The following is a 27,699-nucleotide window of genomic DNA, read 5'->3' on the forward strand; positions in this document are numbered from 1 at the left end:
GATGGAATTCATAATTTTAAACCTAAATATGTCTCCTCTTGTTGTTGAAGCCTGAATATCCTTTAATTTAATTAATTTTTTAAAATTAATTTATTTTTTAATCCTCACTTGAGGACATTCTGAGAGAGAGAGAGACAGACAGAGAGACAGAGAGACATTGATTTGTTGTTCCACTTATTTATGCATTCATTGGTTGATTTTTGTATGTGCTGTGACCAGGGATCAAACCAACAACCTTGGCGCATTGGGAAGATAATCTAAACCAGTGGTCGGCAAACTGTGCTTGTGAGCCACATGCGGCTCTTTAGCCCCTTGAGTGCACCTCAGTCAGATTGAGGACATTTTTAGCAGAGGCCACCTTAGGAGTACAGTGTACCTACCTATATAGTTTAAGTTTAAAACACTTGGCTCTCAAAAGAAATTTCAATTGTTGTACTATTTAAAAAAAAATATTTTATTGATTTTCACAGAGAGGAAGGAGAGGGATAGAGAGTCAGAAACATCGATGAGAGAGAATCATCGATCAGCTGCCTCTTGCACATCCCCCACTGGGGATGCGCCCGCAACCAAGGTACATGCGCTTGACCGGAATCGAACCCGGGACCTTTCAGTCTGCAGGCCGACGCTCCATCCACTGAGCCAAACCGGTCCTGGCCAATTCTTGTACTATTGATATCTGGCTCTTTTGACTAATGAGTTTGCCGACCACTGCTCTAAGCTACTTGGCCAGGCCTTAATTGATTTTTGCTGTTTAATATGTGTCTCTTCTGACGGTGAAGCCTATGGTAAGGCCATGTCTATCTGTACCACCATATCCCTGCTCAGGGCATAGGTCAGTGCCAGATATGTAATTTGTTGCCTGACAAACTCTATGGCGAGATATAAAGCATTATTAGATTGTATTGGAGAGTCCAGAGCCGGTGCCTAACAAACAGCAGGTCCTGGATATATAGCACCTGAATTATGGGACACTCAGGCCGCCTGACTTCTATAGCTTAATACCTGGGTCTGTCCTCTTCCTCTCACAGCTATTCATCATCCTTCCTTCCTGCGGCTTCCGGGGTCTTGGCCTCATTTCATCTTTTATGCAGCTGCCAGTTCCTGTCCTCTTCCCTCTCCTGGCTCCTCACCTGCTGGGTTAGCTGCTATGCAACCCAGTCTTCTTAGCAAGCCCTTTCCCTTGTTGTGCTCTATATTTATATACTTTTAAAAGTATTTTTAAAATTATTCTCTCTGCCACTTGTTAATGGGGAAGTTGAAAGGCCGATTAGAAAAATAAAGGGAGAGGTAACAATGTTTCCAGAAACCTTCTAACTTTTTATAGTTATCCCTGAACTCATAATTTACATACCTTTCAATATTCCTCCTGTAGGTCATATATTTAGGGCAGGCCTTAGTAATATTTCCTTTTACTCTGCAAAATACTGTGGGACAATGATTTTCAAAAAAATTGTTTCCATTACTCACAGTAAGGAATACATTTTAAATTGTGACCTCAATATAAACACATGTGTTTATGTATATATACTAATATATATGTATAATTGATACTGAGTGTTAATAATTATCCACCTATGTATAATAGATTAAGAACATATGGAAGTTAACAACAAATGTAATCTTAATATTGAAATAGAATATGAAAAAATTTCAAATTAAAAAAAAATAAGGAAAGATTTATTAATTCAACAGGTGTGTCTGCCCCTTAACAAGTTCATTCACTCCAGAACCGGCCAGGACAGTGCTCACCCATACACTGCTGTGAGGCCTGCAGAGAAGTGTGAGGGAGGAAGGAGAGGGTGATACACTTCTCAGCTGGGTGCCTGGAGAATGGAGGGCTGTTTCTATCTCTGCTGGTAAAAAGGGGGGCGGGCAGTGAGCTCAGTTCTGGATCTAGGAAGTTGAAGAGCCATTCAAAGGGATACGCCCTGGGTAGAGCTGTGACTGCTTTAGTGAACAGCGGTGTTTGTCTCTTCCCAATGGACATGAAACTTCAGCCCACTCTGTTGACATGGCATTGGATAGTAAAAGATATGTAGTAGAAATTATTGGTAAATGAATTTATTTTAACATGAATATTACTAAGTAATTTATGTGCAAACTTTTCTCTTAGAAAAATTATTACCATAGAGACATTTTTAGGCTGACAGCTCAGCTGCTTCTTAGGATAGGACTACGATCCTAGGTGGTACACTGGTGCTCGGTCATGAACTTAGAAATCATAGATTGGAACCCTGCCCCTCATCTTTAGTAGTTGGATGACTTCGGGTAAATCACTTTTTTTTTTTCTTCTGGGATTGTTTCTTCAACTGTCAAGTAAGGACAGAAATATATTGTATATATACATTATCAAGATGAATTTGAAAATGTGTATAAAGTGCCTTGGTTGGCACGTAGTGACACTTAAATCTTAATTTTTCTTTTATTCTTTCTTTGGTGCTATTCAACAATATACTCTCTGATTCTAAGTATGATGTCTACAAGCAGAGTTGAATGGTTCTCTAACTATGTAAACCTTTGAGGTGATATTTTGAAGATTTAATAGAATTAAGGATTTAACTTTGTAGTAATGAAAATGTGCAACATTTGAAAAATTACATTATTGATTGGTATCAGTATTCTCTGCTTTATATTCTTGAGTCATTTTGTCTTAAAAGAAAGTTTTGTCTTTCTTGGAAGTTTAATTCTCTAAGCCCGTGGTCGGCAAACTGCGGCTCGAGAGTCACATGCGGCTGTTTGGAGTGTGGCTCTTCCACAAAATACCACGGCCTGGACGAGTCTATGTTGAAGAAGTGGCGTTAGGATGAGTTTAAATTTAAAAAATTTGGCTCTCTAAAGAAATTTCAATCGTTGTATTGTTGATATTTGGCTCTGTTGACTAATGAGTTTGCCGACCACTGCTCTAAGCTAATCACTTAATTTTGTCCTATCATGAAATCAAACTACTTAATAATTTACTTTGAAATAATTAAATATCAACTATTTAAAGTTTAGTTTTCATTGCAAACTCAAAGCAAGGTCTTTGTGGCATCTGCTTCATCGTTGAAATCCAAGCAGTGTCAGCTTATGTGCTGTATTTTGATTTTGATGAGAGCTGCTAGGATTGGGACTGCAGACTCTGCATATACAAGCCCTTTCCGATCCTGCACAGAGTCGATCAGTAGCAGAGCTGGGATTCTCAGGTTAATTTCTCTAGTGGTGACTATGCTGTGTTCATTTCTGGTAGCATACGCTCCTCCCTCTCTCCTTTCCTGACTGGTTTAGGATTAAGTAAAGCATGAAGGTTGTCTGGCTAGGAAAGGAGGACTTTTTGCTCTGCAGCCAGGATTCTCACGTGCTAATCTGTTTTTTTCCTTAGGTTTTGAGCTCCGAGAAGGTTGAAGCAGGGTTCATATATCAGAACAGAGAAAGACAATGTTGTCCGTGTCTAGATCTGTTCTCACATGCAGCTCATTCTTTTTGTGGGGAAGGGCCCGGGTTTCATAACTAGCACAGATTGCCGCATTTTTAGAGACCCAAAGTAATGTTTCTGAAAGTTCTTTAGTCAATATGATATACCAAGAATTTCTGGGCTTTTCTTGATTTCTCACAAATTCGTTATCATTTTGTTTACTTCCAGCATCATTGAGAACCAGCTTTCTTAAAAAAATTATGCTTTTAAAAGCATTAAGTAGCATATTGTACACATTTTCCTCTCGTAGTGCTACATAGCTTAGGATCAGGAGTGGATGGAAAAAGCAGGTGGGTGGGTGGGTTTGGTATTGCTGGATGCATAGGTTGGAAGAGAGGCAGTGTTGTGAAGTAGTTTGTGCATGGGTTTTGGAGTTGTACAGGCTGTGTGGGTAACTTCGGGCAAGTACCTTCATCTCTCCAAGCCCTATTTTGCTCATCTATAAAATGGAGCTAATAATAATATTTAATCTATCTCATAAAATTGTTGTGAGAATTTAAAAAGATGACTGCAAGTAAGGTGCTTATTATTATTATACCTAGCAATAGTATATTTGATACTATTTTTATTGTTAGGAGGAGAATTGAAGAAGCAAGGTCATTAGTAGGGACTGTAATTGAAGTAATAGTCAGGATGTTCAGGCTGGTAAGTAAGAAAGTAAAGCTAAGAGGAATATTAGAAACTAGAGAATCAGAAACAGTTGAAGGATTAGGAATGTGATAAGAATAACAAATATATTTATCAATGCAAAAATAGACAGGTAAGGGTTTATCGGCAGCAAATGGGATCAGAGTTTGAGATTCTAGAAATGGAACATTTCCAGGTAATGATTGATCCAACTTTTGAAAATGGTTGTTGATGTGGAGACAAATTGAAGTTAAATAAAAAATTTATGGAACATTTTCTGTGTGCTAGTCCCTGTGCTAAGCATTGGAGAATGTAAAATTTGAATGAAACATTGTTGGATTAGAGGGAATCAAAAGTAGCTCTTAGTTATGACAGTGGCAGGAGCTGGGATGACAATGAAGACTACAAATTTCTTTATTATCATAAAAAATGCTTGAGTGGGTTGACTTTTTTTTTTTGGTTTAAGATATTACTATAAATGGCTCTTTAAAATAGGCGCATCTCCCAATGGGAATAAAATAATTAGTAACATTAATTTAGAATTTAAAAGACAGCTGTCCTAAATTCATTTATCTAACTAGTCTTTTTTCCCCCTTCCTCTTTCCTTTTTAGTCACTAGTGCACAGAGTAGATGATTCACCCAGTTCTTTCTGGTTTTAGAGGAATGGTTTGGGAGTGGGCTTGTGTCTGTTTGTTTCTGAGTCAGTGTCTTAGGAAAGAAGCATGTCCCAGAGAAAGCAGAATCGGGCAACAAGGAGCAGCTCAGAGGGTAGCCAGGATGCTTGTTCCTGGAGCCTTTCAGTTGAAAGCTGTAGATTTGAAGTCTAAGAAGCTTATTCTATAAAAATCTACAATAACAAAAGCACAGTGTGCTTATTAGACCGGATGGCCTTCCAGATGAAGCCAGGGCTGCAGCCACAGGAGAGAGGAAGCTAATGCGGCTGTGAGGAAGGGATCCAGGCAGCGGCTGCCGTGAAGGCCTACTCTTGCATTAATTTTGTGCTCCAGGCCTCTAGTAAAACATAAAATAACATACTATATAAATAAAATATTGATTAGACATTTATTTTAAAATTACATGTACCATATCCAATAGCAACGACATGAATTTTATACTGTTGACTTAAACCAAAGCTGATTGTTTTGGGATTTCTTCCATTCAGTGGTTGGTGGCATAGGTTCGCACATATTTGGCTTATTTATACTGATTGGGACCAAAGTCAGCAGGAGATAGCAGCAGGCACACAGCACCCAAGAAATCCCCGGTATGCACACTTAGTGCCCTACTTTAACGTACAGCCACGTGTGCTCTTTTGTCTGATAAACAACCTGTCCCAGCGCCTCCTCCAGATGCATTTATGTCGGCTGTGTTGTTCCACCTCTGCTAACTGTATCTGCCATATCACCTTTAACATCATTATGAAGGGGAGACCTGTTGCCAGGAAAAACCGAAGTAGTGAATGCATGCAGTCGATGTAGGTTGGACCTTCTGCAATTTTAAAGAAAAGCTTTTTATATCTCTATCTTTGCTACCAGTCTTGTTGTGCCTTCTGTAAATCCTTGGTTATAAGACTTCTGTAAATCCTTGGCTATGAGACTTCTGCTAGTCTTCAGCTAGTCTTCAGTTGGTTGTTCAGGTTGAATGTTCTGTAATTTAATTACAGCGTTGTCCTGAGAGGCAGAGAGTGTTATTTCCACCTACTCTGCTGCCATCTTGGATCCTTCTAGATTGTTTGTTGATAGAGATTATGGTGATTGCAGTTTAGATTCATTGCTTTTATTTTTTCAAGTTCTGTTTACAGTAAGCATCATCACTTATCAGTTGTTATTTGCTCTTCTAATATTTTATTACTGTTAAAGTTTAAAGCCAATCTGATTTTGTTTCTATTACAAGTAACTTGCTCATTTTGCTTGGATGCCCAAAGGATTTTTCTTTTCCTTTGAAGTCCAATAATGTATCTCAGTTCTGTTGGATTGATTTTCTCAGGTATATGGTGTGCTCTTTTGAATCTTTTTTTTTTTTTAATTTCAAGAAAGAGTTTTTAATAACATTTTTAAAAAGCTTCCTTTGCTTAGGTTTTCTTTTTTAGGGACTTACATTAAAAGTATATTGGGCCTTCTTTACCTGTCTTATTATATATATCACCTTCTCAAACTCTTTTTGATCTTGTATCCTGTCACACTGCTAGACTCACTTCCTGGTATTAGTTGTACTGGCTGTTTTGTACATTACAGCTTTATTTCTTCCTTTTCAATCCATAAGCTTCTTATTTCTTCTTATTACCTATCGCACTCGCTCAAACCTCCAACACAATGTTGAATAAGAGTGGAAATGTGAACATCCTTGTCCTGTTCATGATTAGGGAGGAAGCTTTCCTTCTTTCACTGGGAAGTATGTGTTAGCTCTAAGTTTTTCACAGATGCCCTTGATCTGGCTGAAGAAGTTCCTTTCTACTTCTAGTTTGCTGAGAGTTTTAAATCATGAATGAATGTTGGATTTGTCAGATTTCTGTGTTTGTTGAGATGTTCATAGGTATTTTTTTAAAAATCTATCACATTGACTGATTTTTTAAAAATTAAATTTTATTTTGAGATAATTGTAGATGCACATACAGTTGTAAAAAAAAAAAAATACAAATGCCAGTGATCTCTTTAACCAACATCCCCCTAAGTAAATTTTTGAAAAACTATAGTACAGTATTACAACCAGTATATTGACATTGATATGGTCAAGACAGTTAAGATTTTCATTACCCAGGTTACACTATTATAGTCACATCTTTTCCCACATCCATCTCTAACCCCCGGAAACCACTCTCTGCTCCATTTGTATAATTTTGTCATTTCAAAAATGGTGTGCAGCGGTGGGAACTTCACCCAGTGAGTCATCCATTCATTCATCCTTTAAAAAAAATTATTGAATTGATTTTTAGAGAGGGAGAGAGGGAGGGAGGGAGGGAGAGAGAGAGAGAGGAGAGAGAGGAGAGAGAGAGAGAGAGAGAGAGAGAGAGAGAGAGAGAGAAGTTTGAACCTTGACTGAGGATCAAACCCACAACCTGGGTATGTGCCCTGGCCGAGAATTGAACCTGCCACATTTTGGGGTACAGGACATTGCTCCAACGGAGTCACTTGGGCCAGAGCTTATCCATCCTTTTAGGAGACATTTACTGATCCTCTACTCTAGGCCATACATTGTCATATGAAACAGCGTTGTCAGCAGGGCTCTCGGGGAGAGGCTGTTGTTTGCCTCTTCAGCTTCTGTAGGTGGTCAGCATTCCCTGACTTGTGGCTGCACCACTCCACTCTCTATTCTGTGGTCACACTGCCTTCTGCCTGTGTCTTTTCCTCTGAGCGTCTCCTTTGACACCCGTTACTGGGTCTGAGGTCTACCTGGATAACGCAGAATGGTCTCTGCATCTCAAAGTCCTCTTTCAAATGGAGATGACATCATGAAACCTAGCTTAGGGCAGAGACATACTTTATGGGGTGGGAGGCACCATTCAACCCCCTACAACTAGTAATTTTATATGCAACTTTAATTTCCTTTTTTCAACCATCTTCCCATCTTGGCATGCGTTCCTTATTTCAGTCCCATTCCTTTTTGACTTTTGTCTTTTAAAATATTCACTTAGAGAGTTGTGACAGTAGTGGACTATTGTGCTGCCCTTGGTTCATAGCCTGCCTTACCACAACAGGGCAAACGCCTTCCTTCATGGCTCTGTAGCTTTGTTTCGAATCAGAATCTGCTTCTTATTAACAGAATGTATAAAACCGAAGCAAATAAATATAAAACTTTAAAAACCATAGTAAGGTCTTAACATACATATAATAACAAATAGTTCCATTTGAAGAGCTAAATGAAAATAATTTTAATTAAAATATATAAATATGGCATCAGCAATTAGCATTTAAATTGGTATCAGAATAGCAGTGCCACATTTACTAGCATCATACACACACTCACACACACACACACACACACACACACATACATACTTCAGGTACTTGGAAATCTTATGTCATTTTATGTTTTTTAAAAATCAAAGAATTATTTGCATGGAACTGGTTTTTCAGAAGAACCCGAACATCTTTTCTAAAGCATTTAGACCACTATAGCATCACTGAGATTGTTTTGGTAAAGCTTTAGTGATCTAATGAATAATATGTCAAAAAGATACTGTTCTAGTATACATATACCCTACTGACCTGTAAGAATGTTGAGTATTTCTGTAAGAAGTTCTGGCAACTCACAGAGTCAGTCTAGGGCCACAGATAGTAACTTTATTATAACAGAAGGAAGTTGTATGACTCTGTGTAGTTGATTTTGTTGCTATTCCTGTTGTAATGATTATTAATATTTTACCATGTTGAAAATTTTCCATTTATATTTTTTAGATAGTATAGCAAATTGGTAAGCCACACGAAAAAAAATGAGGAAGAATTTTAAAGTGTTTAATAATAATATTAAACACTTTTAGACTTAAAAGTTAATCTTGGTTTTATCCTGGGCTTAATATTTTCATGCAATTTTATAAGATTTACTTAATGAAATCTCAGTTTTGGTTTTATTTTTGTATTTAAGTGATGGTGTTTGAAATGTAACACTTTGTCAAAGTTTTAGTGTTTGTTATTAAAGCAGCGATTTTTCAAATTAATCTACTTTTTATAGTCATAAACTAGGTATTCAGCTTACAATTACAAATTTAAATTTGTCTTTTCTCTGTAAGTGCTGGTCAAGATATCCAGGGAACAAGTGTGATTGCAAATCTCCCGTTTTTGATGCGACAGAACCCTGCTGAGACACTCCGGAGAGTCTTGCCAAAAGTTAGAGTAAGTTGGTGCAAAATGAGATTTGAATTTACCATTTTTTTTCATTGTCAGGTGAAAACTTCAGAGCTTTTTATGGCTGATCTTTTGTACCTTAACGAGTGGAGAAAGTATTATGATACATATTTTGTATTGTGATGAAAATATTCAGGGGAATTAGTTGATGGAAATGATCTTAGTTGAAACAAGATTTCTGTAGTCATTTTCTGAGTAGAGACATTTTAATGAGGTTATCTTTTCAGTAGCTCAGAAAAATTTTAGTTTTACAAAATCATAGCTGTCTTTTAAAATTTATTTATTTATTTTTGACAGTATTACAGATGTCTTCCATTTTTTTTTCCCTTTGCCCCCTTCTACCTCCTTCTTTCCACATTATTGTTTGTGTCTGTGGGCTATTTGTATAAGCATATATGTTACTTGGTTAATCTATATTATTTGGTATTCTGTTGAGTTAAATTTATATTAATAGTATTCAACAATATTGATAATATATAATTTCACTGATTTTCTTCATAATGACCCTATGGTGTGACTTCTAAAGAATCATCAAATAAAGATTGAATTAGGCCATCACAATTTTAGTTTTATATTCATTTTATTGCTTCCTAAATTCTTCAGAACTAGTTTTTCTACTATAAACAAAAAATATTTGATCTAATAGAATATTCTTTTCTCTATTTAGTATTTATGAATTATCCTATATAATAAAAGTCCAATATGCTAAGTGTCCAGTCAACGGGTTGGCTGTTCAAGCAGTCAAAATGTAATCTCATCTAATAAAAGGGTAATACGCAAATTAACTGTCACTCCATCACAAAAGATGGCGGTGCCCATAGCCACAAGATGGCAGCACCCAGTCTTCCAAGCCCTGTTGGAGTCCCCCACTCCTGGGGAGGTGGCCGCTGAGTGTGGGCAAAGTGAGTGGTTTGCAGGAATGCTTGCTTCATCACCCCAGTGTCGAGGCAAGCATTCCGCACCCAGTTGCGGATAGGCCTCTGGGCCGCGGAGAGCCTCTGGGCAGCAGGTGCAGAGTGGCCTGGCCCTGCAGAGAGCTACTGGCACATAGATTCGTGTGCAGGGCTACTAGTATATTAATGATATGCTAAGGCCTATCAAACACTCACTGTGACATGCGCTAACCACCGGGGGCAGACAATTGACCAGCCGACCAGTTGCTATGACGTGCACTGACCACCAGGGGGCAGATGCTCTGATTGGTAGGTTAGCTTGCTGCTGGGTTCTGGCCGATTGGGACTGAGCAAGATAGGGCCGGACATGCCCTGGAGCCCTCCTGTGGTCCCTCCCCAGCTGGCCAACCTCCCTCCTCTCTTCCCAGTCCCAATTGTGAATTGGTGGGGTTCCTCGGCCTGGCATGCACCCTCTTGCAATCCAGGACCCCTTGGAGGATGTTGGAGAGCTGGTTTTGTCCCGATCCTGCAGGCCAGGCCAAGGGATCACACTGTGCATGAATTCATGCACTGGGCCTCTAGTTAATATATAATGTTAAATGTTTAATATGTAAGATTTATTATTTATTTGTGCCTATGTGCCAAATGAGGTTCTTAAGAACTTGAATGAACAAAACAGACAACAATCTATGTGTCCTCAGTAAGCTTACCTACTAATGGGGTCAGAGAGGTTACCTACTAATGGGGATTATGTTTGCTAATAGTTTTTCGTACTTTACTTTGGCTTTCTGTTTGGTTGTAACTTTTCCCTAACTTTTAAATTAATTTACATGTGTTTAAAGTACTGTGATTATTAGTGTACCCTGCATTTTATTTTTAGGCATAGATAGGCATATATAGCTGGTTCCAGTTACTATGAGTTAAATTAGATGTAGGGATGTACCATGTTATTTTTACAAGATACCCACCCTTATATCCTGGCAGCATGAGGTTTTTTTTTTACTTGTTACCAGGATTAATTGAAATGTTTATTATGTTTATTTTAGCATTGCATGTGATTCAAAAGTGAATCAAGCCTTTTCATACCTATTTTCCCAGAATCATGCTATAATTTAAATGGAATTAAGTCCACATAGTTTAAGTTTAATTTTACATTCTACTCTAGTGATATTAGCTGACCTATGCTTGTTAGCTTAACACTTGGAAGTGCCAATTAAACAACATTAGAAGGAGCAGAGAGTTAGGTCCTCTTGACTAAGAATTATTCTAGTTATTCTGGCTGGGTAGCTTGGTAGGTTGGAGTGTTGTCCCAAACACCAAAAGGTTGATGGTTTGATTCCTGGTCAGGGCACATACTTAGGTTGCAGGTTTAATGTGCATATGGGAGGAAACTGATGGGTGTTTCTCACATTTATGTTTCTTTCTTAAAAATGAAGTTATTTCATATTAAGTGAATTAGATTTAAGGCTAAAAATATTGAGCATGCTATACAAACACTGTGTTGAGCAAGCTAAATCAGGCCCACAGAAGTATTGAATGTCCAGAATTTCATGAAGTAAAAATAAAAAATGAAGAATAGAGAGTAGTGACCTTTAGGTTTCTAAATTATTTTGAAAAAATCATTTTGCTAATGAGGTTACAATAAAGTTAAATAACTTCCCCCAATATTAATTTCATGGAAATGTGTAAAGAATATTATATACTCTTCTATAGAGTATCCTATGTAATAAAAGAGTAATATGCAAATTAACCGTAACTCTGTGACAAAATGGCGGCACCCATAGCCATGAGATGGCAGCGCCCAGTCCCAGAGAGGGCTGCTGCTGAGACATGGCAGCATAAGTGGCCTGGCAGAATACTGCCCAGAGGCCCTCCTGACCCTTTATAAAAAACAAAAACAAATTCTCTCCCTACAGAGTGATCCCACACACACACCTGCAGCCTTGGGCCCATACCCCCACAGAGCGACCCCCTCCCAGCACCAGCCTGGGGTCTCAGCCTGGGAGGAGTGCGCGCCCCCACGGAGCAACCCCCTTCCAGCGCCAGCCTGGGGTTTCAACCACTGAGTCACACCAGCCAGGAAGATAAAAAGGAATCTGATTTTTTACAGAGAGGAAGGAAAGGGATAGAGAGCTAGAAACATCTATGAGAGAGAAACATTGATCAGCTGCCTTTTGTACCCCCCCTTCCTCCCCACTGGGGATGTGCCTGCAACCAAGGTACATGCCTTTGACCAGAATCGAACCTGGGACTCTTGAGTCTGCAGCTGACGCTCCATCCACTGAGCCAAACCAGTTAGGGATGTCCAATATGTTAAAGGAAAAACCCTACCTAATAAAGAGGGAATATGAAGGGGAGGGCATTTGGGGATGACTGGGCTGTCAGGGGAGGGCGGTTAGGGACAATCAGGCCAGCAGGGGAGCAGTTAGTCATAGATCAGGCTGGCAGGAGAGTGGTTAGGGGGTGATCAGGCTGGCAGGCAAAAGCAGTTAGGGGCAATCAGGCAGGAACGTGAGCAGTTGGGAGCCAGCAGTCCGGGATTGTGAAAGGGATGTTTGATCCCACAGAGATCGGGCCTAAACAGGCAATCGGACATCCCCTGAGGGGTTCCAGATTGGAGAGGGTGCAGGTTGGGCTGAGGGACACCTCCCTCCCCCAGTGCACAAATTTCATGCATTGGGCCTCTAGTATTTATATGAAAATCAAATGTGTCTGCTGAAACTATATAACTGAGTTATAAAGATGACTTTACTAATAACCTTTTAAAGTAATAAAAATTAATTCATAGCATAGTAAACTGAATAAATGAATACTATAAAGAAAATGTATATTAATGAATATATATACTAAGAAAGCCTTTATTTAATGAAATAATTTCATTCATTTCTTGAGTTAATCAACATGCAATCCTTTATTTAGGATTCTCATTTATCTTGCCCTGTACTAAAAAATACAAAAAAGATGAATTCAGTCTCTGATTAGATTGTATATCAAGCAGGCATAAAAACTATATGGAAAACAACTGAAGAATAAGCATAGGAGAGTATTTAATTGTGTGATTCTGTCTATATCTAAAAATGCTGAAGAATTAAGTAACTGGATAAGACTTAATGGGGGCAATAATAATGAGTGTTAAAGAGGGTTTGCTATATAATGTAGGCAGTTAAACTTTTAAACACCTCATGTCAAATTATAAAACATATGTGCAACTCATTTTAAAATCATTATATTAAGCTATTGTTAAGAAATATTTATACTTATCATTAGCACTTTCTTCAGTTCTGCCTTGCTTCTAGGAGTCGTTACTTTCAAGTGGTAAAACGACAAAAAAAAAAAAATCCTGCAGAGCCACTTTTCTCACTTTTGCCATGGACATAATTTCTTAGTTAATCTTACAGAAAGCAATCTAGTACTATAAGTGAGTGAGTGATGATAATGGCACTTTGATTCATACATAAATGTTTACTGAGTGCCTTTCGTGTGCTGGCACTGAGCACTGAGAAATTAGAGGTGATCAAAAGAGGGAACTTGCTCTCAAGCAGGTTACAGTTCAGAGTGGGAAAGAGACATGACATAGCACGTGAGTGTAAGTACCAGGAGGAAGTGACAGAGGAGCTTACTGTGTGTTGGGAGGCCAAAGAAAGCCTTGCTGAGGAGCTCTTAAATCTGAAGACTGGGAGGAAGCAGACTTTTGAAGAGTCAGGAATGAGTGGTCCAGGCGGAAAGAGCAGCACAAAGCTCCTAAGATGAAGGAGCTTTGGGGAATTGAAAGAGGTATGTTTGTCTGGAACCCAGTGGTCTGGGTGGGTTGTGACTTAAAAAAGACGTTGGAGTGATGGTCAGTGACAGAGCATGCAAGAGTTGTTCTTGCTCAGGACGGTGTGAAATCACTGAAGGCTTTAAGTAGGTCAGTGACTTGCCCATTCACCCTTTACAGTGATCATTTTAACTGTGTGTAAGTAGATAGGAAGGGGAGGGTGAGGAAACTACAGCACCAGACTTCCTTATTGATGGTGGCCTGGATCAGGAGCAAGTCAAGTGTGTTGGCTCTTACCATGTTTGTTCAACACTACAGACATTCTAAAAAGTGCAATAAGGCAACAAAAAGAAATGAAAGGTATTCACATTGCAGAGAAAGAAAAAGTCTTTTTTTTTGTCACATGACATTATCATTTATGATACCCTGTTTCCCCGAAAATAAGACAGTGTCTTATATTAATTTTTTTCTCCCAAAGTTGCACTAGGTCTTATTTTTGGAGGATGTCTTATTTTCGGGGAAACACGGTAGAAAATGCAAAAGAAAAATACTAGCATTTGCCAAATATAGAAATGTTTCAGGCTACAAGATCAATATACAAATCAGGAAAACAAGCAATTGGAAATTGAACTTTCTCTTAACCTATCCCAATAGTGCTGAAGTATGTGATACTTAGAGATTAATCTGAAAAATGACATGCAAGATCTGTATACTGAAAACTATAGAACATTGCTTAGGGAAATAATATGAGATTAAGTAAATGGAAAGAGACACCATGTTCATGGATCAGAAGACTCAATATTGTTAAGATACCAGTTCTTCTCATTTCAATCTATATATTTAATGCAAAATAATAAAAATTCCAGTAGGTTAGTTTCTTTTTTTTCTTTCTTTTTTTTGGTAGGAAATTACAAGCTAATTCTAAAATTCATATGAAAATACAAAGGACCAAGAATAGCCAAAATAATTTTGAAAAAGAGAAACAAAGTTGGAGGACTTTTACTACCTGATTTTGAGACATTACATACAGCTACAGCAATTGAGACTATGTGATATTGGTATAAAGACAAGTCAATGGGTAATGTGCATTGCCAACTGATTTTAACACAGACAAAAAGGCCTGTCAGTGTAGCGACGACAGTCTTTTCAACAATGGTGCTGGGTCAATTGGGGAAAAGTCTATACCTTGTACCATATACAAAAATGAACTCAAAATAGATTATAAACCTAAGAATTAAAAACCAAAATGATAAAACAAAACAAAACAAAAAAACTTGTAGATAAAAACAAGAGGAAAATCTTTGTGACCTTGGATTAGGCAAGTTATTTATTTATTTATTTATTTATTTATTTATTTATTTATACATTTGATGTGAAAAGCATGATCCATAGAAGGAAATTTTGATAAAAGGGGGCTCATGGAGCTTAAAGCTTCTACTCTTCAGAAGACACTGTTGAGAGAATGAAAAGACAAGTGACAGAATGGGAGGAAATATTTATATATCATGTATCTGATAAGAACATAAAGAGTTCACAAACTCAATAATAAGTAAACAACCCAATTTTAAAAATAAAAATTTGAACAGATACTTCACCAAAGATGATTTGTGGATTGCCAATAAGCATAAGAAAAGATGTTCAGCATGCTTAGTTATTAGATAAATGCAAATAAATCTCTACACAAGAATATCTGTTTAAAAAAAGTCTTTGCAGATGTTTGTTAATTTTGCTTCTACCCAATCACTTCTCTGCTCTCTTGCTAGGTCTCCAATTTCTTACATATTAGACCTTTCCATAGCATCTCTATGTCTTCTACCTTCTATTTATTTATTTTTTTAAATCATTGTCTCTGTGATTCATTCTGATGATTGATTTTGATTACTATATTTTTCTGGTCTAGAATTTTTGTTTAGCTCCTTAAAAAATCTGCCACATCCTTTCTTTTATGTCTTAGAATTTTCTGTTGAATTTTTCCATTGCATCTTTTACCATTTTGAACCAGGTGTTCATCAGACACACCAGTGCCTGGAGCTCCTGTGGGTGCACTTCTGTGTTCTGTTGCTTCTACTGGTTCTGATTCATGTTATATCTTCATGTGCCTGGATATTACTGACTGTGTGCTTGATCCTGAATTCAATAAATTATTTGTGGAAATAGCTTGAGGCCCAGGGTGATATATTCCTCTAGAAAGGAATATTTTGTCTTCTGGCAGCCTCTTTACTGCACTAGCAATAAAGCATAAGAGACTGGCCAATAAGCATAAGAAAAGATGTTTTGAGACATTATATACAGCTGCACATAACCCATCTTAGTGTTGGATGTTTTGAAGCTGCAAAGGTCAGTTTGCTGATGGATTGGCCTTATCCTATTCGAGGGTCTTACCAGCGCTTCCTAGAGGCTGCTAAAAAAGGCAGTTAAGCTGTTGGCCACTAAGGAGCCTTTTCTAGAATCAGCAGATGGTCCCAGAGGAAAAAGACAGGCCCCAAATTACATGCTAACCTTTCTGGAATTCTGTTATTGGTTAGAGATGGGCAATCTTGCTAGTAATTGGTGATCTTGCTAGTAATGGGCCATCTTGCTAGTGATGGGTAATCTAAGTTGGATATTTTTTTAGTTTTTGGATGAGTAATCTTACTCATTTCCAGATGCCTTTCTGCAGCTGATTTGTATATTTTTTCAAGTTTTTTAAATTATCCTCATCAGGAGAGCTGATCAGAATTAGCTGCTCTGCCATTACTGAAAGAGGAAGTTCCTTTTTCTTTTTCTTTTTTCTTCTTGATTTAATATCAAAACAACATTAACCCAAAATGTTTCTGCATGTACACCTGAACCACCCCCTCCATATCCTGTCATCATCCTTAACCTGCAGATTGTTTTCTAATGACGTGTTAGGAATAGTCCAAAACTTAAACTTAAATACTCTGCCAAGCACTTATAATGCATCTCTTTATTTAAAATTTGAATTCTTCAGCACTCTTATTTTGCTGAGGTGAAAGTGTGTTTACAGTAAGATCTCCACTTTCAACCCATCTTTTCTCTATAGGCAATCTCGTTCTAGCCAATAAATATTCTCTTATTTATATCAGACCTTTACAGCGGGTCAGATCTGTAAATACAAGTCCCTGCGTTTAATCTCTGTTTGAATGCCTCAAAGGCATCTCACAGCTAACAAGTCCCAATGGAGCTCCTGGTATTTCCCTTTGACCCTGGGCTTCCTCCAGTGCCCCTTGTCTAACCTGCTTTCTCCACTCCCCACATGGCAGCACTGTTACTCCTCCGGTTTTCAAGCCGGGATTTTGGGAGTCATCCTAGATACCACCTCTTCCTTCTCTACTCACATATACAATCTTATTTATTTTAATATATTTTATTGAGTTTTTTACAGAGAGGAAGAGAGAGGGATAGAAGCTGGAAACATCGATGAGAGAGAAACATCGATCAGCTGCCTCCTGCACACCCCCTATTGGGGATGTGCCCGCAACCAAGAAACATGCCCTTGACCGGAATCGAACCTGGGACCTTTCAGTCCACAGGCTGACACTCTATCCACTGAGCCAAACCAGTTTTGGCCAATCTTGTTTATTTTATATCTTAAATATTTCCCTAACTTGTCCACCCCTCCCCAACACCGCCTCCACTCTAGTCCAAGCTACATTGAAGGTTTGCTCACGTAAATGCAATAGCTCCTCAAGTGATCCTTGCCGGTTCCTCCATCCCTTCCCACCCTCCCTCACTACTTTCTGACTCATTTTTATTTTTATAATAGGCATGATATTTCAAAGCATTTAAGATACAGTTTGAAGGTTAGTTGGCTTACCCCATCTGAGGCCCTGCAGTTTGGGCTCCGTCTGTTCCACTAGCCTCAGCCCCTCCTCACTGTGCTCCTGGCACACTGACCCCCTTTCGGTCCCTGGATGTGCTGCCCTGCTCCTTCTCAGTGCTGTGCGTCCTTTCTCTCTTACTCTTCCTGCCTTCCTGCCTCTCCATTCCACCTTTTGTCTCATTTCTTTCTCTTTTCTCTGTTTATTACTTCTCTATGGTCCTCAGAAGAGATCAGGCCACTCATTAGGTATGCTAATGCCATGTTGTACTTCTCATCCTTAGCTCTTGTCACTGTTGTAATTACAGTGTTAACAGATACATTGCTAGTCCTGCTTGTAGCTAAGTCTCCAGCATCTAGAACAGTGCCTTGAATTAACTAAATAAATATTTTTTTAAAATATATTTTATTGATATTTTACAGAGAAGAGGAAGGGGGAGAGATAGAGAGCCAGAAACGTCAATGAGAGAGAAACATTGACCAGCTGCCTCCTGCACACCCCCCACTGGGGATGTGCCTGCAACCAATGTACATGCCCCTGACCGGAATCGAACCTGGGACCTTTCAGTCTGTAGACCGATGCTCTACCACTGAGCCAAACCAGTCTCGGCAACTAAATAAATATTTGTTGAATACTTAAATATGTATAAGCAACAGGAATCCCTCAAAAGTAGGGAAGCAATTTCCCAGAGCCCTTAGTATAGTGCTGGTACTTAACATAGCTATAAATGAAGTTAAAATCATATTATCAAAATTAGATTTTCATTAGAGAAAGATTAGGATAGGAGGGAAAATTACCATTGAATTGTTACAGAACACCGGAGAAAAACCAAGCAACGCTTAGAGAAATGGAGTTACACTTTATTATTATTATTACACCATGGGCTTATAGAAAAATGTCTTTCAAATTTTGAGCAAAAACATGGAGAAAGCTTTCCTAATTTATATCTTTCCTAGTCCTTTATTTCCCAAATTTGGAATGAGACTTCAGGGCCTTCTGAGAAAGAAGGCCTGTGTGCTGCGAAGGGGCCGTGAGACCATATCTCAAGTCCTGGCCTGGTGCCAGCACTGGCCACTCTGCCTGGGGCAGTTTATGGCCTCTCTGGAATGGGAGTACTCTTTTCCCCCTATTATTTAAGAAAGCAAGGGTTTGCAGAAGCCAAAATAGCAGGGTTAAAATTTCAAACAGCAGTTTTTATATAAGATGGAGGTTACTATGCTTCAGAATAACTGCAAAGAAAGTCCTATTTTCACTTGCTTATAGAAATTTGCCATACTTTATAATTCTCCCCACTTCAGAAAACAGTTTATAATTTTTCTCTAAAATATTTTAACTAATTAAATATAGCTACAATGGATCATTTGAAATGGGTACTTAGGGCTATTATATCCAGTAAATTGACATTTCTTTGATACGTACATCTTTTATTTGCAGCATTTTAAATTACTATCTGCTTACATTTTAAGCTGAAATTATGAAATTACATGATTCTATTTTATTGTGTGTAAAAATAACAGAGTAGTCTAGCTAGAAGTTCAGTTGTGTTGAAATGTGTTTGTTTGGTGTTGTCATGATTTTACACGGCGGATACTTCATTACACATTTACATAGTCATGTGATAGTTGTTACTGGTATTGGTATTTCCTTAGTGGAAAGAGATCTTTGGAACATTTCCATTTGTACCTCCTCATGAACCTTGCGAGTCACTGAAATACAGATTGATAGAAGAGTAAAACATCTCCCCTTTATTCCGTCTACTGTCTCCACCTTATTTTCTCACTGAGTTTGATTTTCATTGCTGGTGACTAGTTCCCCCACGTTTTTTCAGTGGGGAAACTGGCAGTTAGTGACAAGGAAAAGAATGAGCTATCATAGTTAATTGTTAAAGGTGTCTTAGAGTTGGCATTCTCCAATTATTCATATTTAATTTAGTTTTAAAGTCTTTTATAAATATTATCATTTTATAGTGAAAGTGCTGTTCACTGTTATTGCTACTAAAAATTCCCACATTTATGATCCTCAAATATTTTCTATGTCCTTGATCTTCAATATTTTAATGTTTAAATCCCTGTTATTTAATTTCAAAATAATTAGTGATGTTATTTCTAAAAATATACCAGGATACTTTATAATTTTAGGGCGCCTTTCCCTTTAACCAGCACCATGTATTTACCAGGTAATTTAGCTTCCCAATGTGTGCATCTGAAATATTTGCTCTTTTTGAAATAAGCCAATGACTTATTTATTGCTTCTGTATGTTGTGTATTATAAAGAGAAGTCTCTTTTTGATGCATAAAATGTGGGTTCATTGGAGACAGAGCAGTTTTCCTCTCTGCAAGGACTGCATTACATTATCTTACAAAATGCTTTCTTCCACCATCCATACTGTAAAGAATCAGTTTAACCCAGAGAGGCTAGTGTAGTTCCCTTCCTGGAACCAGGATAGCTTTGGAAATTTGGAAATGCATCATTAACTCACTGTACACGGTCTCATTTCATTTCTGAGGATTCACATTGGAATGCCAGCTGTACATAGTCGGAAGAGGAAGGGTAACTGGCACTAAGGCCTGCACTTAAGCAATAGAGGCATTTACTTTTCAGTGTCTTCCAAGGCCCATGAGGATGCACACTTATTTACCCAGAGAGTCTGGATCTCACTATGTTTGTCCAGAGGGGTGACTGTGGAGGAGAATACTTACCGGTAAGTATCAAACCCTTATTGTACTATGTTTCGGAAAGACATGTTTAGAAGTCAATTGGCTGTTAGCAGTGATAAAGTCTCTTAGTCTGTGCTGGTTTCTTAACAGTGGACAGTCCCAGATGTTGAAGTCAGCACAAGAGAAAAGCTCAAATCCTGATAAGACTTGAGGATTTTTCGAAAATTAAATGCAAAATAGTTGGGGCAAATGTTGCTGCGGGAGTGAAGACTAAGTGCCGCAGCGCGAAGATAAGAAGTTGGAGAGTTTGCCGCATCCTCTTGTGCATAGCATTTGCGTCCGCCCACTCCCAGGACTTACTGACTTCTTAAAGGGTGCACTCACATCTCTTGGAACTTAAAGCAGCAGACACATGTGAACCGGAATAACGTACACTGTGGCCCTCACCATTTCTCTTAGTCTTTCTCCGCAAAGTACTTCATGTTTCTAAATAAAGCCGTGCCTTCCTTCTGAAACCTGTGCGTTACGCATCCTGGCCACATAGAATCTTTTGAAAAGTTTTCCAAATCCAGGTTGTCAGTGTGGAGCTATGTTTGTTTTGGAAACAGTAACACAAGGAGATACGGGAGGCCCATTTCAGAGACTCATTGCTGCTTCTGCTTCTGCCTTATAATTTCTTCTCTTTTTCTTTCAGCCAATAACTGTTAAATCCATAATTGACTGTTTGTCGAAAGGACTTGGATGTTAGTGCGTGCTATATAAAAGTTTAAAATGAAACAAAACAAAGGTCAGCCACCTGAGCCCTAGCTGATTTGGCTCAGTGGATAGAGCACTGGCCTGCGACCAAAGGGTTCCGGGTTCAATTCCAGTCAAGGACATGGACCTCGGTTGCAGTCTCCTCCTCAGCCTGAGCTCTGGTCAGGGCTCATGCAGGAGGCAACCAATCAATGTGTTTCTCTCACATTGATGTTTCCTCTGATTTTCACTCTCCCACTCTCCCTAAAAATCAATGGAAAAAAAATATCCCCTGTAGAGGATTAACTAACTAACTAACTAATGGACCACCCTAATGTTTGATAGATCTCTGGGAATTACCATACCTCATAAAAATAGGCCACAGTGACACTGCCAGATCTCCCACGCCGCCTCAGGAAGGCTTAGGATCCACTAAGCCATGCCTTAAGCAGCGGTGAGCGAAAGTCAGAGCCTGTGAGAAGCATTCCGCGCTTAGATTTGGCATCATGCACACGAGGGTTAGAGTTGCCAGTTCCTAGCTCGCTGGCCTTCAGCAAGATGCTTGAGGATTCTGAGATTGTTCCTCTGCTGGAGAATGACATGCTGTAGGTCTAGCAAATGATGGGCAGCGGTCCCACCACTGAACCAAGGAGTCTGGGTACCCGGTCTAAATCATGGCCACAGAGCCGCTGGGGTAGACAATGGCAGGAACACCTATGACATGATAGTAAAAGGCCTGAGAGTACCTTTCTGTGAGACCCATTTTGTTTTGCCTTGTGTCATTCTGCCAATCCCCAATCTTTAGGACTCAACCCAAAGTCTCTTGCAATTACTCTTTAGGAGGTGTGGATAATGTGTGAAGGGGAGAGCATCAACAGCAGAAAGTTTAGGTGGAAGGTTAAGATTCCAGCCATTCTTCCAGCCATTACAGCAAATGTCTGATGTGCGCTAGGACCAGGGGCTACGGGGCGTGAACAAAACAGAAATCCTGGCCGTCAGGAAGCTGACGTTCTAGATGTGGGAGATAGGCCGGACACAAATGATTATGCTGGATGATGGAGATAATACACCTGTAAAGGGGGTGGTGGGAACTGGGGCAAGGCAGTGGCTTTCCGGTTAAAGCAGGGCTCATTGAAAAGGTGATATTTAAACAGAGGCTGGAAGAGATCAGGAGCCAACCATGAGTAAGTCTGGACAAAAGGGGGAACTGGGAACGGACCTTATAAGTCATTGAGAGGACTGCCTTTTCCTTGGAGCGGGTATGACGCCATTGGAGAGTTTTAACAGGAAAGTGACATGATCTGACTTAATCTTTCTTTAGGGGCAGTGATGGAATCAGGGACTAGTCAACATATCATTGGAGTAATTCAGGCTGGAAATGATGGTAGCCTGGATCAGGTGGAAATGATGGAGATGAAAAATGGTCAGATTCTGGATCAGGATGGATTGGTCATGTGATTGGGGGCAGGGGGGGGGGGCTAAATATGTGTTAAGGATGACCTCAGCATTTTTGGGCTGACAGCTGGAAGGGCTAAGTTGTCATTTACTGTTTACCGAGATGGAAGTTGGAGAAGAAGGTTCTGGAAGAGATCAGTTCAGGTGTGGCCAAGGCGAGATTCCTACTAGATAGCCTAGATGTAGAGAGGAGATATTTGGATGTACAGTGGCCTTATTTAATGCTCAGTTTACACAAGTTGCTAAGTCATAAGTTCTGTTTAAATATCTAAGAGGACAGTACTATAATTCACAACTATTGATATAATAATAAAAGCATAATATGCTAATTAGACCGGGCATTGTTCCTGACTACCTTCTGGACGAAGCTGGGACTGCGAGGGAAGCCCGGGTCCTGGGTGCCTGCTGGCAGCCAGAGGGAAGCCCGGGTCCTGGGTGCCTGCTAGCAGCCAGAGGGAAGCCCGGGTCCCGGGTGCCGGCAGCTGGGAGAAGGAAGGCCTATTCTTGCACGACTTTCGTGCGTTGGGCCTCGAGTTTTATGTATTAGGAAATGGTGCAGAAACATGAAGTTTCTTAGGCTCACACACAGATCTGAACCTTGTTTTGTGGCTGCAAGTTCCACATTGTACTACTAACTTTACTGTGCTAGTTACAAAATAGTTATATTCAATTTTATAATTGTCATATTGGTTAAACAAAGTATATCACATACACACTCTCTCTTATCTAATGAAGTATAGAGAATATCTTTGAAAGGTTTATGTGAAAGCTTTTTTTTACTTTTCCATGTGTTGAAAACTAATATTCTCATGTAGGCTTTAACTTTGCATATATATTTAGGATTTTTAAAAAATGGTGATTGGAGATCACAATGAATATAATTTTTAAAAAACATTCTTATATATAAAAATTTCTTCTTTTAGTAACAGTTTACTTTATGGTAATTCATGTTCCTGTCAGTTCTTTAAACGGGAAAATGCATTTTCAAATCTTAAATGCATTTCTTTTTTAAAAGTAAAATGTATGTTTATTTTTTGAACCAGAAATACAAGTAATGAAAACACACGGGATTGTCTGAGCTTTGATATTGTTGTTCTAGAGATGATGGCAAACTGTACAATACAAATAGCAAAATAGAAGTTGAAATTTATAAAAAATGCCTATTCCACTGTTTAAAGGTTTATGTACTTTTATAATTTTCATTTATAAAGCAATGGAATATTATTTGATTTTATTAGTTCCTAAGGCATTTAAACTTTATGTGGTCTAATGGCTTAAGTGATCAGGAGCAGATTAGTATAGTTTTCTTAAATAAAGCAAGCATACATATATTTTAAAAAAAACATTTGTATTGATTTCAGAGAGGAAGGGAGAGGGAGAGAAAGGTAGAAACATCAACGATGAGAGAGAATCATTGATCAGCTGCAACCTGCATGCCCCATCCTGGGGATCCAGCTGCCGCCTGGCCACGTGCTCAAAGGGGAATCCAACTGTGACCTCCTGGTTCATAGGTTCATCAGCCACTGAGCCATGCTGGCCAGGCCATACATTTTCTTGGAAGTCATACAGTTATTTGTGGAATGTGACTATGTTTGTTTCTATGACGTTGGATTTTTAAAACTTATAATTTATGATCTCTCACCTATATAATGACGAACTCTTTCTGATTGTGCAGGAAGTCCTGCACGTTGCAGGTGTGGAAATGCAGTTAACGGCTGCCGTGTCATTTCTGACCATTCTGCAGGAAGAATCAGTGTCAGTTCACACGTATGCCCACTCCTTCCTCCAAACCATTCTGCTGCACCTGGAGCACAGGGATGCAGGTCAGGAGCCTGGCACGCGCCTTCCTGTCGTTCTTTATTGCTCTGAATGTCATTTAGCATCCATTTGGCTTTCACTTAGCGTCATTTTCCTATGTCATTTCAAACTCCTGTGGTCATGATGTTCTTGGAATCTTATTAGCCTGGTGAGGACAACTGAATGGGGTCATGCTGTCCAAAAGTTGATCACTAGTCTGACTAAAAATAGCCCCGGCTGTTTCCTTTCAAAACCCACGAAATTCAGTATCCTTGAAAGCTGAAGACCCATTAGTTCATCTTATGATCTACACCTTCTTCTTAGAGTTTTAAAGTTTTACAGCATTTGTGTTTATAACATACAGCAAAAATGCACAATTTGGGGTAAAGATAGCTCTCCAATATTATTATTTTTTAAATCTATTTTTATTGATTTCAGAGAGGAAGGGAGAGGGGGAGAGAGAGAGAAATATCAATGAGGAGAAAGAAGCATTCATTGGCTGCCTCCTGCTTGTCCCCCACTGGGGATTGAGCCCACAACCCAGGATGTGCCCTTGACTGGAATTGAAACTGGTACCCTTCGGTCCCCAGGCTGACACTCTATCCACTGAGTCAAACCAGCTAGGGCTCCCCAATATTATTTTTAAAGATATACATTTTTTCTAGATATTGGCTAAAATAAAAATAGAGAAACTTCTTACAATGATAGTAATTATTATTTCATGTTATCATTAAGTAATGTTGTAGTGAATAATGGCTGAGTTGAAACTAGACTTGTGAGATTAAATTTCCATGTGTTATCTGTGTCAATCAGGTGTCAGCAACGCATGGCTGGAAACTCTTCTGTCTGTGATAGAAGTGTTGCCCAAAGACACCCTAAGGCATGAGGTAATTCTTTCTTTTTGGCGTGTGTGGGGGAGCAAATGCTAAGTCACTGTACAATTTTTCTTTTTATAAAAATGGTATTTTTAAAAAAGAATAAAGTTATTTCCCACTCTGAAAGCAAACCATGGTAATTATAGAAAATTTGAGTAATACAGAAATTAGTAAGGAGAAAAATCATGATTCTGTACTTAGCCACTTTTACCATTCTGATATATTTTCATTGTAGCTTCCCCCCATGTACTAGTATGGTTGTTGGCCACATTAGTGATCATTTAGCATTATTTTCCTATGTTATTTTAAACTCATTTGACAATACCTACAAAATATTTTACTTGTTAGACATTTAAGCCTGGTTTTAGTATTTGATGATCAAAATAAGGCAGTAATGAACATCTCTATAGAGCTTTTCCTGTTTTTCAGATCATTTAACTATAGCTTCCAAATAAGTGAAATTACTGTGTCAGAGAGCATTAATATTCTTCAGAGTCTTAACTAGCAGCACGTTAAAAATGCCTGTTTCCCTGGACTTTTATCAGCAATAGTGTTCCAACTTAATTTGATGGTCCAAAAATGGCATGACATTTTAATCAGAATTTTAAAAATTAATCTATAGCATATATTTCTCATATATTATGTCACTTTTAGTTATTCTTTTGTAATTGTCTAAGAGTATCATTGATTATTATTTGTATGTGCTATTTATCTATCAAGGTTGCCAGTCCTTTGTTATGTTTATTATCAAAGGAGGCAACTGATCAAGGATTCACATCATTAATGTTTCTATCTCTCCCTCTCCCTTTCTCTCTGACATCAATAAAAATAAATTTGAAAAATAAGGTTAATGTTTCTTCTATTTTCCATCTTAATCTACTCTTAATACACATAACAATTGGTTATTTGCTTTTTAATTTTCGATATTGTTCAATTCATCCTTCTCTAAAAGCTTTAATAAATTAAGATGAGAGAGTAAGATAATTAGAAAGGAATTTTTTCTGTAATGAAAAGGTTTTTCATCCTGAGAACATTATCCCTATATGTATTTCTTTTTAACTATGTCATTGTTGAAAAAACCCAGTAACCTATCAGTAAAATGTCCTCTCTGGATTTTATGAAGTGTCTTCATCCTTTGCCCTCATACAGTTTATGATCCTTTCTCAAGGACAAAGCACTTGCTTGAAAATGGGAAGACTTGCCATTTATAAGGATGCTTGTGTACTTGATGCCAAAAATCTAGATCACACATGTCAAACACAAGGCCCGCGGGCCAAATCCGGCCCGCCAGGCCTTGCAATGTGGCCCGCACCGTGCTGTCATCACTGCACTCCGCTGCGTTCCATCACAATGACACGCGGTGACATAGGAGGCTTGTGATCTCGCCGGGCGCCTCGCCGGCCACCGTACTTGCTATCTATTACGCATGCGCATAGATAACAAGTCACCCGAGATTCAGGAGGAGTGACCTATAGTCTGGCATCCGATGTGGTTATGCGGTTGGCAGAGCAGAGGAGAGAGTGAGTGTGCGGGCATAAAAAATACACAGCAGAAGCTGTCAGTTCCTGGCATAAAGTGCAGGCATAAAAATCGCAACAGAATCTGCTATCTGTACCCAGCCAGGCATTTATTGACTGACTTTTTTTTTCTCGACTCCATCTGCCAAATCAAGCTATCCCTGTGCAGTTTTCAACTTTTTCCTTCTAACGCAGATTTCTAATAAACCACATCTTTTACTGCCAATATTGATCCCAAAATGTCCAGGAAAAGAAAAGTTGACGGTGAAGGCAGACAATTTAATGACAAATGGGAAAATGAATACATGTTTGTGCTTAGAGAGGGCAAAACGTGTGCATATTGTGTTATGAGACAGTGTCGGTGATGAAAGAGTACAATATACGTCGTCATTTTGACACCAAACATAATGTTAAGTATGGCAAATATACTTTGGAGGAAAAGCATAAAATTGTTAAAGAACTAAAAGGCAAACTACAATCACAGCAGCAAATGTTTACAAAGGCTACAGCGAAAAATGATGTTGCAGTGAAAGCAAGCTTTATAGTGGCTGAAGAAATTGCCCGTACTTCAAGGTGTTTTTCAGAGGGCGCCTTTTTGAAGCAATGCATGCTAAAAGTGTGTGAGCAAGTATGCCCAGACCAGATACAGAGTTTTCAAAATGTCAGTTTGTCAAGAAACACCATTGCAGATAGAGTTCAAGAACTCTCAGGAAATCTATCATCACAGCTGGCCGAACAGGCATGCAGTTATCTCGCTTTTTCACTTGCTATCGATGAAAGCACAGACAACACTGATACAGCGCAGCTGTCCATCTTTATACGTGCTACGAAGACCGACCTCTCTGTCACTGAGGAACTTTTGGATGTAGCTGCCATGCATGGGACGACGACTGGTAGAGATATATTTGAGGCTGTGGAGAAATCTATAAATAATTTTAAATTACCCTGGGAAAAGTTGGTGGGGCTAACTACCGATGGCGCACCTTCAATGTGCAGAGAAAAGAAAGGCTTGGTTGGACTAATGAAGGAAAGAATGCAAAAAAGTCACTGCCACACACCCTTGATTACTTATCATTGCATTATCCACCAAGAGGCTATGTGTGGAAAAGTTCTGGACATGAATGACATAATGACCACAGTCATTAAAACTATTAACTTTATATGGGCACGTGGCCTGAATCATCGCCAGTTCCAGCAGTTTTTACAGGAGGTGGGTGCAGAGCATGGAGACGTGCCATACCACACAGAAGTAAGATGGCTGAGCAAGAGCGC

General features: G+C 38.8%; 1 protein-coding gene across 6 annotated transcripts in view; it reads left to right on the forward strand.

Annotated features, from left to right (window-relative positions):
- The window catches only part of PPP4R4 (protein phosphatase 4 regulatory subunit 4), a 74,787-nt gene that overhangs the window by 11,519 nt on the left and 35,569 nt on the right, over positions 1-27,699 (forward strand). For 4 of the 6 annotated variants that reach the window (XM_036425821.2, XM_036425822.2, XM_036425820.2 and 1 more), the window contains exons 3-5: positions 8,806-8,908; positions 23,914-24,061; positions 24,849-24,922. In XM_036425821.2, coding sequence (XP_036281714.1) covers positions 8,806-8,908; positions 23,914-24,061; positions 24,849-24,922 — 325 coding nt within the window. Of the gene's footprint in view, positions 1-8,805; positions 8,909-19,992; positions 20,093-23,913; positions 24,062-24,848; positions 24,923-27,699 lie in introns of those variants that run through there. The other 2 variants (XM_036425824.2, XM_045577205.1) reach the window with 2 other exon arrangements.

The sequence above is a fragment of the Pipistrellus kuhlii genome, unplaced genomic scaffold, assembly GCF_014108245.1.
Source record: "Pipistrellus kuhlii isolate mPipKuh1 unplaced genomic scaffold, mPipKuh1.p scaffold_m20_p_85, whole genome shotgun sequence".
Taxonomy (NCBI): Eukaryota; Metazoa; Chordata; class Mammalia; order Chiroptera; family Vespertilionidae; genus Pipistrellus; species Pipistrellus kuhlii.